The sequence below is a fragment of the Pygocentrus nattereri genome, chromosome 17 (assembly GCF_015220715.1).
Source record: "Pygocentrus nattereri isolate fPygNat1 chromosome 17, fPygNat1.pri, whole genome shotgun sequence".
Lineage (NCBI taxonomy): Eukaryota > Metazoa > Chordata > Actinopteri > Characiformes > Serrasalmidae > Pygocentrus > Pygocentrus nattereri.
Window position 1 is genome coordinate 31,984,438 of NC_051227.1, and position 12,110 is coordinate 31,996,547.

Genomic DNA, 12,110 nt, shown 5'->3' on the forward strand with positions numbered 1-12,110 from the left:
TGGATTGTTGCATAATCCTTAATCAGATGGTAAGACTGATTACTCAATCAGTGCAATAAAATTTCAAGGGAAAACCTGGCCTCAGGCATTAGATGATTTATGAGTGCAGAAATTGCCTCAGGGACTCACTTGCCCCATATAAACCACCCACACAACATAAGTCTAAGATGCTTACTTAGACATGTTTTGCTTTATGCTGGAGATTTATAATAATTTAAAAAAAGGCTTAATACACCTCCTGGTGCCATTCTTCTGCTTCACATACAATATAGACATTAATGGGTTAACTTATCTCCATTATGTTTTGTATGTCACGCCAACTGTCCTGGAGAGTTTGCTGTTGCCAGTTTTACCAAATGAGCTACAAAACAAGATCTCTGACATCACGTTTCCAAAAGATGTGTCCTTAATTTGTCCAATTATGTGCAAGAAATCTAGAGATTTGATTTCATTAACATTTCCAGCAGAGTTGATCATCCTCTGGACATCCAAAAACAGTGCTTGCCCCTCTGGTCAATTTCCATTTCCATCGCCCATACAAAATGTTAAAAAAAATGAAACCACTTCACTTCAGTTTCCAGTCCAAGTGCACTTTCATACAATAATGCCCCCTTGTGGCAACGCTCTCAAATTATTTCTAACCTTCAAAAAGGAGTGTGTACCGTTACATTGGTTTGTCAGGTTTGTTTTAATTAAAACAAAACTTAGCTTCAAATATTTTTGAACTACATTAGAACATCACAAAACTGTCAGTGACTTTATGTTGCACATAAATACATTTCAGAGATTCGACACTGATATGGACTTTCAATTGAGGTACAGCATTATGGCAAAATGACTATACAATAACTGATCTGTACAATAACTTTCCCTGGGATAATAAGGCATATACATATTCAACAACTATACACAACTATCATGTGAGGCCTGAATAATAAGACAAAAGTCCTGCCAATAAGTTTCCTTGTTGGAATTCTCTTTTCAGTTGCCTGCTCGGCAGACAACCTTGAGTGCAGTGCTGAGCCTCTACTTCTCATTCGTCGTAATGGAGGGACGACAGGAACTTGTCAACATCTAGGTCATGTGGGAAGGAGTCAAGCAGCTTCTTCTGCTTCTACGAGATAAAGAGACATTTCCGGAGACATTTTTAGAGCACTGTCCCTTCAGAACAAGTCTGCATGATCTCTGGGTTTGCAGATTCCTTTGCCAATGCACAAACCATGATGCCTATTATTTCTGTAATGTGCAATTTTCTCATTGTTAAGGACAATTACATGAAATTTATAGTAGGGTCATTATCCAAGTAGGAAAGAGGGAAAAATAATTATCATTTACATTCCATCATTCTTATTAATATTTAATAGGAATGCCGGAATGTATGGATGATGGCTGCCTATTTTTGGTGTAATAAATTAGATCAGAAGTGGTGGACAGCAAATCCATTTATTCTCATCACCCTTTGCATCTTTGAAAGCTTAAGCAACTACAAGGATGAACAACATTTCTAGTAATATAGTTGTTTAGGCAGTAGAACACAAGGGGGGTTGTGTTATGAATAACATCACAGCTGCAATATGGTCAGAGTAGATCACAGCTGTGATATTATCTGCAATAACACACCATTTTGAGGTGTTTCACTGTTTTATATGACATTTGTGCAAAATAAAGGAAAAAGTAAAACAAAAGCCCTGAACACTATATCAAATATGCAAAAAAATAACTGCCTTTTGCATTATGGATTGAGACAGAAAACATGCTTCGCTGAGCTTTTTCAGTATTTGCCAGATTAACCTGAATGTTGTTTTTGTTCCTGCCAGCCTGTAAAACATTTCACAGGCCGTCTTGTACGCAAGATTGTATTTTTCTGGCTTGTTGAGTTGTGGTGCCATCACAGCTACTGACTGAAAAGATTCAACAACAGGTTTGGTAACATAACTTGTTAGTTACAAGTACATACATACACCTGCACAGTGGTACAGGCCTTTTTTCCCCCCCAATCGTCAGAAAATCTGAGGTGATGAGAATAAATATTTCTAAAATCTTATCTGCAGAATTATGAAGAGGTCATGTTGTCAACTTCAATATGTTGTCAAGTGCATTACAAATATATTAAATTTGATGCATTCTCAATATTCTATAAGCATTCTGCATCCAATACCAAATTCAAACACAGGAACGTGGATTGTGTGGCGGGTGATAGTTGGACCTCTGAAACTGATTCTTTTGCAGTAAATAAACACAAATTCCACTCACCTTAGCTTTCTTCTTGTTTCCAGATGAACCTGAAAGCGGTAGTTCTTTCTTTGCCATAGGGCTTGGTTCTGTGTGCTTGCGTTTCTTCCCTTTGAAAGCACTGGATTTGGCTGCACCAGCCTCCTCCTGGCGCAAGCTGTCTTTTAAAGGCCCTCCTGTTCTGGCTGCACGAGACAGTATCATGAGGGTATGGGCAGCCATGTTGATACTGTTCTCACTCCCTGCCTCGCTGGCTGGGCTGCATGATGGAATATCAGGTGTGGCAGGAGGTACTAGATGTTTCGGTGTGCCTTCCGCTTCCCGTCCAAGTCTCTGCCTTGAGGGAGTCCTCAAACCATCCAGGTAGTCCTCCTGGAGGCGACCTAAACCAGGTGTTCTTGGAAGTGGCAGGTCTGAGCAGCCAGCTCCTTTTCTCCTGGGCGTAGTGGCAGTAGGACTTTGGCTCTGAATGTCCTGCAGCATCTCCACTGCCTGCTTGGTAAGTGGGCTGGTCTTGCACATATGTTTACCAGACATGGTCTGAGATGCAGGGGTAGAGGGTCTTACTGTAGAAGACACAAAGTTTTCCGCTGTTGCCTGATGTGGCTCTCGCCTTCCTACTTCATTTTCTTTGTTTGCAGTGATGCCAGGTGAGTCCTGTGAGGTGCTGCTCTCAGAAGGTTCCTCTAGGGTATTTGGAGGACTTCTTTCATGCGATTCCTCTTGTGAAGTGTTTTTCATGACTGTGCTTGACTTGTGCTTTATAGACTGAGGGGAAGACTTTAAACTCTGTGCCATGTCTGCTGATACAGTTGGGCCATCGTCTGTATTTGATGTGAGCTGTGATCTTTGTCTTGACTCTGATCTAACAGATGGATCTTGCGGAGTGGCACTGGTTGAGGAAGTGCTGATATTAGCAGCCAGATCAGTTCCCACTTCTTTGTCCACACTTTTTTTAGGCTCTGTTTGTTCCTGATGTACAGAAGGCTTCTCCTTTGTGCCCGAACTGTGATTTAGCTCTGGTGATCTTACTGTCTCTACCCTCTTCTTGGCGCCACTGCTGGCCAAAAGAGAAGGCTGGATCCGATCTGTCCTTGTGCGCTCTTTTACTCCAGGGGAAGCTGTAGCAGTAGTGGTAATGCTCGTTTTATTAGTCTGGTCAGCGTTTTCATCGAAGCAAAGTATTCTCCGATGACCAGGGCTCGCTCTGGTACTGCTCTTTAGCTGCTCTAAGCTTTGAGAGGCGTTTGAAACTTGCCCAGATCCAGGTGTTACAACCTTGCCTGAAAAGTATGAAGGTTCTACCTTTTAATACCTTCTACACATTAGAGTAACTGGGGGGGGGGGTGTATATTTGAGAAATGCATTATTGCCTTAAGCATCTATGTTAAAAAAAGACATATGTCTGCTTTAACATGGTACATCTCTAAATGTCTTACCTAGCTCCACATTGTCCTTAGGCAAAAGTTTAGATTTTGATACAACTTTTGCAGGTTGGTTCATCAGTGTTGGACCAGGCACAGCCAACATCTGTAAAACAAAACTTTTAACTCAGTTCACTTCCTTTTTTACTCCCTCAAGCAGCAAAGATGCTTAATTTCCACCAAAAAAATACCCTCAAGCCTACCAGAATAACACACCTGATTGGATAGTACAGCGAATTTTCCTGTGGTGTTCTGTCCAAAGACAGATACTGGAACTGCCACATTTTGTATCATAGGTTGAACTGGTGAGGAGATTATGATGGTTGATGCTAAAGAAATAAAACAGATATGCATTTTGATACTGTATAAATTAAACACACTGGATCAAATAAAGTATTCAGTTTAACTCTGAATTCACGAAGGAGGATAAAAATTAAACAAAACAGCCCACAATGAGGACAGACCCTCCTTCCTCCAACATTATTGCCTCCTCTTTCCCTTAAAACTGAGAAAAGGGTGAAAAGGTACAATACCTGCAAGCATGTATTAGCTTGTGACTAGCACATTATTATAATATTATGCCTTTATAATGTTGAATGCTAATAAACTGAAAGAAACATCAACATGTTGACTCATGGCAGACTTTCTGCTGGATCTTAAAAAAGTATTGAATCAAGACATTACTGTATTTCAAACAATTACTAATTGTGTAAATCATTACACCCCAAACACACATATGTAAAAAAGGGCACAATAAAGACATAAAATTACAATGATGGCAAAAATAGACTGCAGGTAGGTACTTGAGTGTATGAGCAATATGCTTGTCACCATTATAAGATTACTGCCCGATCACAAATATCTGAACTGATTGCAATTATTTGAACAGACCACAATTGTTTTCCACCGTTCTTAGCGTTCACAATCATATGTTTACATCATAAACCATCATAATGTAAATTGATGCATTATTATCAGTTGGGTTGGTGCAAAAACTTGTAAAAGAAAACACATTTAAGACCATCATGGGTCTTACAAAAACAATGAAAGTTATATGCTCTGACCGGTCCTGTCACACTTTTGAAGTGCAGGGGTAATATTTGTTTATTTGAGCTCAAACTGTGTCAGTCTTCAGCTAGGAGCTACTAAGCATCAACTGCTAGGACATAAGATAGCCAATCAATCCATCTGGCAGCTTTAGGCTTGTATTTTAGTAGAGGCATACAATGAAAAAAGGAAACAAATAGTTAATCACAATTACTTATATGGCAATCATCAGCTAACATTTCATAATCGTGACAGGCCTGAAGAGCAGGTTTATTGACTTACCAGGTGAAAAGGTTTGAGGTGCATTGGCTGACATGGTCACAACAGCCCGTGATCGAGGTGGCGTTGCCACCAACTGTGATGCACATGTTGTTGCTCCTTGTGCTGCACTACTTGGAAGTAGCATCATACCAGAGTGCTGATCAACTGTAGCTGCTGGATCTGTAACAACAAAATAGCTGTTTTGTCCTCCAAATGTTGCGCTAGCAGGTAACAGCTGGATGAATCCGGCCTCCTGACCAGCCACACTCTGTAGTCTGGCCTGTGAAAGCTGTGAGCTGCTTACAGTTGGTGCTCCAGCAGCTTCAACACCCTGTAAACTGCTCACTGCCTGCGCAGTCTCCTCTGGAGTTATGGAGGAGGTTGGCACAGGCACAATCTTAGCTGGAGATTTAGCTGGAGAGGAGAGGAAGATGGTAGGGATGCAGTCATCACTGATGCTAGAGACTGCCTGGTTTAGAGCGGAGTCACTGTTCTGCTCTTCGTGTTCATCGCTGATGATTATCTTCAAAGCCACTATTTTATTAGGGTCAGGCTCGGTGGTCTGGGACTGAGAAACATGGACTATAGCAGATGGAGTGGAACTGACTGCAGAATGAGGAGTAACTAAAGCCAATGTTTCAGAGGAAGTGCCTCGTGGACTGCTGGGCTTGGCGTCTTTTTCCTGTGTGCCTAGTACAGGAACCTTGTTTGTTGCAGGTTGCTGAGAGGAAGTCTTGCTGGGAACATTTGTAATGTGTGCCAATCTGTGGTGGGATGGCTCATCTGTGCTTTGACTTGAAGCTCCAGGAGCTCCTTGTGTACCAGCATTCTGTTTTGCAGCCTTTTCTGCTGTCTTCTCCTTTTGCAGTCCAGAGGCATCTATTCCAACCCTGGGAGTAGGTTCTCCTTGCTTATTAGATACAGAGACCTTTTTACTACTATCACAGGTGACTTCAGTGGTCTGAGAGCTCTCCTGAAGTACTGGTTGCAGAATCTTCTGAGGATTTGATGCAACTGACTTCTCTCTAGTTGGTTCATCCACCTCCATGCTTGTGCCCTCTTCAGACAGAGAGCAGCTTGATGTATTTTGATCAGAGGATTCTGAGTCTGCTTTCTTGTTCACCTGCCCCCTTGGGGTCAAACTAGAGGCTTTTGCCTGTTTACTGCTGACTGAAACTTTGTTCCTGCTGGTTCCTTTTTTTGCACATGTTGTTCGCTTAGCAAGTAGACGTGATGGAGAAGCTGCCGGAACTGTCCTGCCTGTGCTAAGAGGAAGGCTTGACTTCCTTTTGCTTTTTGTTTCCTGAATGGTTTTGCTCCTTAGTTTCCTTGCAGTGCTTTCTGCACTTGATGTGGAATCTTCACACCCAGTGCCTTAAGAGCAAGAAAAGAGGGGAAATTAAAAAAAAAAAAAAAAAAAAAAAAAAATGTCATTGTCAATGTCAAAATGTCATTAATCTGAAGCTGAGTTATTTTGTGCATCAGACCCACTACTTACATAGTTATAGCTCAATAGTAACTGTTTCTTTGATTATTTCATACTTTTGTCCAGAATTTAGTTATGAGCACTTCCAAATTCTAAGTTGGGCTCTCTCCTCAGCAAAGCTGGCAGGGTAAAGGCTAGCATGAGCTTCCTCGGAGTCACATGAAGCCAGCCCTCGCAGCTGTCCTAACTGTCGCTAAAGCAACATCAGTGGACAGCTTAACGTGACTGAAGGAGAATACTAACTGCCTGCTCTATTACATTAGCTGAAAGACGACCATGCTGGCTAGAATCATGCTGAGTGATGGGACAGAGGGAATGCCAATTAGTCTCTCATGGACTCTTAATGTGGAATTGACCTTCTTACATTAATATGCATCTCAAATATGAGAAATTTGTAAAGACAAGTGTATATAACTGTGCTATAATCATCCTCTGGCCCAGCACTTGCTCAAATATGCAACAGAAAGCCACCAGATAGCCTTGTTTTGTTTGAATTTTTCATGCTGTAACCAGGCTGATTGGTTCCATGATCTAAAATTGCAATGGCAAATCCCAACAAATATACATCCAGCACAATGAATCCTCTATCTGACTGCAGTTTCAGTTTACCTGTACCTGTAGCACTGTCTGCATGGCCAGTTTCATCACTCTCCTGTGCACTGTTGCTGAGATTACCATCAGTCTGCTCATTGCCCTCAGCTGTCTTACTTTTTCCTAAAAAAAAAAAAATGAAAGCATGAATAACTAATCCATATTTACAAATTACATACAGCTGTGTGCAAGTCTGAAGACTCTTAATCATATAACATGTTGATTTGATTTAACATTTGTTGATTTTATAAGTGAAAACATTACATCCTCAGTAACAATAATATTAATAACATCCTCAACAAAACACAAAAAAAAATCTTTCTGCAAATTTTAGTGCACATTATTTATCTGCATTTTACATCTGAGAAAAATAAAATACAAAAAGTACTCACATTCACAAAGGTAAAATTGTATTGATTTTTTTAATAACAATTTTTAATAGTAATTCAATGAATAAACTATGCATTAAAACATGCAAAAGTGTGTTTTCAACAAAACCCAACAAAGCAACGTTAAAAACTATTTAAGACCAAAACTGCATAAAGTCATCATAATAGCACTTGTATTATAATACATATTTACTGAATTTAGAAGGTTGTATCTTACCATAATCAAAGAGATCGAAGAGGGCCTGAAAAGCTGGGTCTGACTCGGTCTGCTCGAGGATGTCCTGGATGGCATCATCAGTCATATGGATTTCTCCCTAACAAATTAGTAGAAATTCATCACTGTGCATTCCACTTTGTTCCTATTAAGTATTTTACACACATGCAGAAAAGTTTACCTCTAAGGACCAAGTATAAATTATGGTTCCATTAGATTGATACTACGGAGAAAAAAAATAAATTAATATATAAATAGCTCACCTGCAGGCCCAGTATTTCATCTATTGACTGTTCCTGCTCCACTGTGCTGCACACAGCCTTTGATATCTGGGGGCTGTTATCACTGTTAATGCAGTTAAGATGCAGACTTCAGAAACTCTTTTTTGAGCACTGATAATGTGATAATGAGATAATGTGTGATTTAAATGTTTTACCAACACAGCAAAGACAATAATTATAATAAGTGCCTGTAATAATGTTAGCGCGTTGGTAAAATTATTTACCTTGCCAAAATTTTGTTGATATTTTCAGCAAGCTTTTCTTGTAAGGACCTGTCATTCAGAATCTTTTCTCGTGCATTCTCAATCACCATTTGCTATGAAGAAAAAATAAATTACACACAAAATCACATAAAGGTGTATGATGGAAATTAAACAAAAAAGCACACAGTAATTTCTTGTTATTTTGTTTGCATTCATAAACAGGCAGTCTATTTCAAGCTTGTTCTTATGACTGTTGAAATTCATGACACACTGATAAGAACAGAGTAATCAAGGACAGAGATTTTAAATGTTTTTCCAAGTTACTAACTGCTGGTTCGTCAATGTAGAACTCTAACGGGGTGCTCCCTACAGTAGAGATCTTATACAAACTACAGTTTTAATTCTAAAGCAATAATGTGAATTTAAAAACTTTATCTGGGCTCACGGATAAGTTTTCCGTGACAGCCTCCTGGCTCTGGGATTCTACATTGAGAGTGCTGGACACTGCAGTGGTCCTGCTAGTTCCAAACTGGCCTCCACCCCTTCGTCTAGGAGAGTCACTGTAATACCACACAAGAAGAATACTTTTTCATATGAGGCTTCATAACACAGTCAAAGTGACTGAGATTATTCAGAGCTCTTCATACAGACTCAGGTATCCATTTTCAAATCTATAATTAAGAGTTACTAACATCAACAGCTTTGTCTTACCATTTCCTGCGGGCTGGAGAAAGTGGTCCTGGAGTAAATCTATGATCAGGTAGTATAATTTGTAAAGTTGAATCTCCTGTTTAAAAAAAAAAAACAAAACAATGTACATAATATGGACACCAAAAATACAACTGGGATAGGTTCTACATGACATTTTAAACATTAATATAGTAGCAAACAACTATTTTCTAGGTGAAGACATAGTGCAGTAATGGAATCCCAAGCAGAGAACGAGGTCACATCCCCTCTGCCCCTCTGTATAATCCAAGCTTCTGTTTTTTGTTTTCATAGCCAGTCCACCCGCACATGCATGTTAGTCCCACACTGTGAAAATGCTGGCCCTCCCCAACAGACAAAGACAGTGACCGCCCACACAGAATTGTGTATGTTGATGAGGCGGAAACTGGCTTCCTATTTTGCATGTTCTCGTTTCACTTTAAGTCGTGCAGCAGTTCCAATCTTTGCCTGAATGTAACTGCTGCTCTAAGGTGAAACAGAAAAATTCAAACAAGATGCTGGTGAAAAAGAAACTGACTTCAGTTTCATTGTGAGAGTTGAACAGCATGAAAAGGGATGAGGTTTCTCTGTTTATGCCTGACAGGTGGATAACATTTACTTATTTTTGCTGCTTCACAGAACCAATAGGTCAGTATTGTTTTGTGCCATTTACTAATGTTTCTCATAACATTTGTTTAGCTTCACATCAGCAACTGTAGTGAGTTTGCTGACCCACAACTTACCTAATGTTAGTTACATTACTTGCTGTGTTCCCTCTAGCTCTATCATGGTATTTGTCTGCACAATGTTTGTGAAGGGTTTTATAGACACAAAGATCTAAAAAAAACAAGGTTGCTAGCCCTATGTTGTTCGCCTTGGCAATGCACATCCATGAGTTTGGGGAGCGAAGCCTCTGAAGGAAGGGGTGTATATGTTTTGCTATTGAGGTACAATATTAACAGTGTGCCTTTAATACACATAAGAAACAGCTCACAATGTAGTTCTGGGCAGTACTGACAAAATTCATTGTCATAACATATTTAAAATATATCATAGTATCAGACGATCTTTTAGTTTGCATCAATAAAGATAATTAAATAGCATTAATAAAATGTAACAATGTTAATAACACTACATTCTCAACCCATCAAAATCTCAAAGACCTTTATTGTTGTGCCTCACCTGGCTGAGAGAGGGTGATGGTAGAGGGTCTGGTCTGCTGGGAGGTGTAACACACTGGCGTGGAGTGTCCAAGCATGCCTTGAGGAGCTGGGATAGGACTGGAGACACAGTTTCCAGGAGTAGACACAGACAGGCACACAGTGCTAGAAGACAGAGATGCTGACAGGGCCCTCTGACGCCGCATATTCTGAATGCTGTTCTGGGTGCGGACTGTTAACAACACAACATAAGAGACCTCTCTATAAAAGATGTTAAATATTTTCTTTAAACCGATAACACAAAACTATTCTGCCTGTACAGCAAACAAACCACTTAGTCACAATCATTTTTTTCTAGAGGGAACACAACTATACAACTTACGCCGCTGGATTTGTTGAACAGCGGGAGAGTTTTGCATAGATCTGTGAAGAAAAAAAAGCAAGAATTCAGAACCTTTTACTGAAGAACTTGCACTGAACACAAATGTAAAAATCAATCAATAAATAATAAAACAACTACTTCTGCCTCACTTGATCTGGTTGAGTGTGAAATCTAACTTTTTCCACAACGACGTCATCATGGCTGGTATTTGATTCTCCTGACATGTTTCTGTAAAAGATGCGTATACATTGATGTCTCACAAAAAGATAAAACTGTATCATATTTTATCTTATGTAAGATGCGTACCTTTCGCCTTGACAGCAACATATTCGTTTAAAATTGTGGTCAGGTTCTTCCCAAAAAGAGACTGTAAAAATAAGAGTGCCACATAATAATAAAAACATGCACCTTACAGATAATAATCGTACATGTACTTTACAAGACCGATTAAGAGCAGCACTTAAGCAAAGCTTAGGACTGTATTTCTACAGCCTCACCCACGATAACCATGATTTTTATATGAGTTCTCATGAGTTTAGCATGTTTGGCAAACAGTAAGAACTGATAAACAAAGCACGTACAAAAACACAGGCGGGGATCGCTCCATCCTCAGAACTGTGCTCAGCATACTCCCTCAGGTTAGGACTTTCAAGGATAAATGCTCGACAAGTGGCAGTCAGTCCTTCCTGCTGGAGATACCCTACAAAAACAAGGACACATCACTAACCTAGCTAACTGACCTATGAAGAGTAGCTAGAACAGAATCTGTCAGGCTGCGCTGAGACCACTTCAGAGCAGCACCGTGCAAATTCAAAGACCGCTGTGCAGCTTAAAACAATACAAAACCCTCGAAGCCCATCCAAAGAGTCGTATCCGTCGATTCCATCCGTTTTCGTGCTTGCTGATACCACATAAACAAAGTAGTTCAGAAATGTCTGACTGAACTCACCAAGTATAAGTCTCGCCACATCTGATGGCAGCAACATGTTTATGTGGTTAGTTGTGTATCTACTGTGTGTTATGTACTATCTCGCAAGGCCGAATACTTTATAGACACGAGTTTTACGAACGAAATAAGTGCAAAACAACATTTTACTCTTTAATTATGTAAAAAGAGCGAGGCGACTCGAACGGTCCATAAAGCGAAAAGGCGCGGAAAGGCTTCGCTCACCCGGAAACTGTCATATGCACAATCGTAAAGGGGAAAGAAGGGAAATGTAGTTTTTCCGGTATTTAGAGCGTTCAGAAGTGATAGGATGGTGTTTATTAATCCTTCAGAAATATTACCCCTGCAGCAGTATAATCTTAAAAAAATTACTTACAAGTAGATAACATATGTAACTTTTGTGGTGAAAAAATGAATGTAATGAACACATTTTCTTCATCTGTATCCAGTCTAAGAATTTGTGGTATGATGCATTGAAGGATATCGGATAAAAATGAACATTATACATGTATGTGTGTGTGTGTGTGATATTTTTATTATGTTTGATATTATTCTTTCTTGTATCCTTCATTTAAACTTTTGAATTCTTATTGTGAACTATTGTTACACTGACACCCTGCCTCTACTTCGCTAGCAATAAAAAAAGAACATTAAAAAAATGTTTGTTTGACTTCTTCGTTCATATTACGACTGTGATATCCATAAATCAACTACTATTACATGCATTTTGATGAAATGTCGCTATGTTATCAGCCTCTGATGAGGAAGTGATGTGATTACAGGAGC

General features: G+C 39.6%; 1 protein-coding gene across 2 annotated transcripts; it reads right to left on the bottom strand.

The window, feature by feature from the left end:
* Window positions 1-664: 664 nt before the first annotated feature.
* npat (nuclear protein, ataxia-telangiectasia locus) lies at window positions 665-11,556 on the bottom strand. 2 transcript variants are annotated; one of them, XM_017694901.2, is made up of 17 exons: window positions 11,328-11,556; window positions 10,960-11,078; window positions 10,685-10,745; window positions 10,528-10,606; window positions 10,379-10,419; window positions 10,019-10,228; window positions 8,840-8,915; window positions 8,574-8,688; window positions 8,150-8,241; window positions 7,908-7,989; window positions 7,648-7,744; window positions 7,060-7,164; window positions 4,986-6,338; window positions 3,873-3,985; window positions 3,672-3,762; window positions 2,254-3,515; window positions 665-1,114 (listed from the first exon to the last, which is right to left on the bottom strand). In XM_017694901.2, the coding sequence occupies exons 1-17, from the start codon at window positions 11,362-11,364 to the stop codon at window positions 1,034-1,036; spliced, it is 4,014 nt and encodes a 1,337-aa protein (XP_017550390.1). In that variant the 5' UTR covers window positions 11,365-11,556; the 3' UTR covers window positions 665-1,033. The 2 variants fall into 2 exon arrangements, with proteins under 2 accessions (XP_017550390.1, XP_017550391.1); XM_017694902.2 differs by having other exon boundaries at window positions 7,066-7,164; window positions 11,328-11,364.
* Window positions 11,557-12,110: the final 554 nt, after the last annotated feature.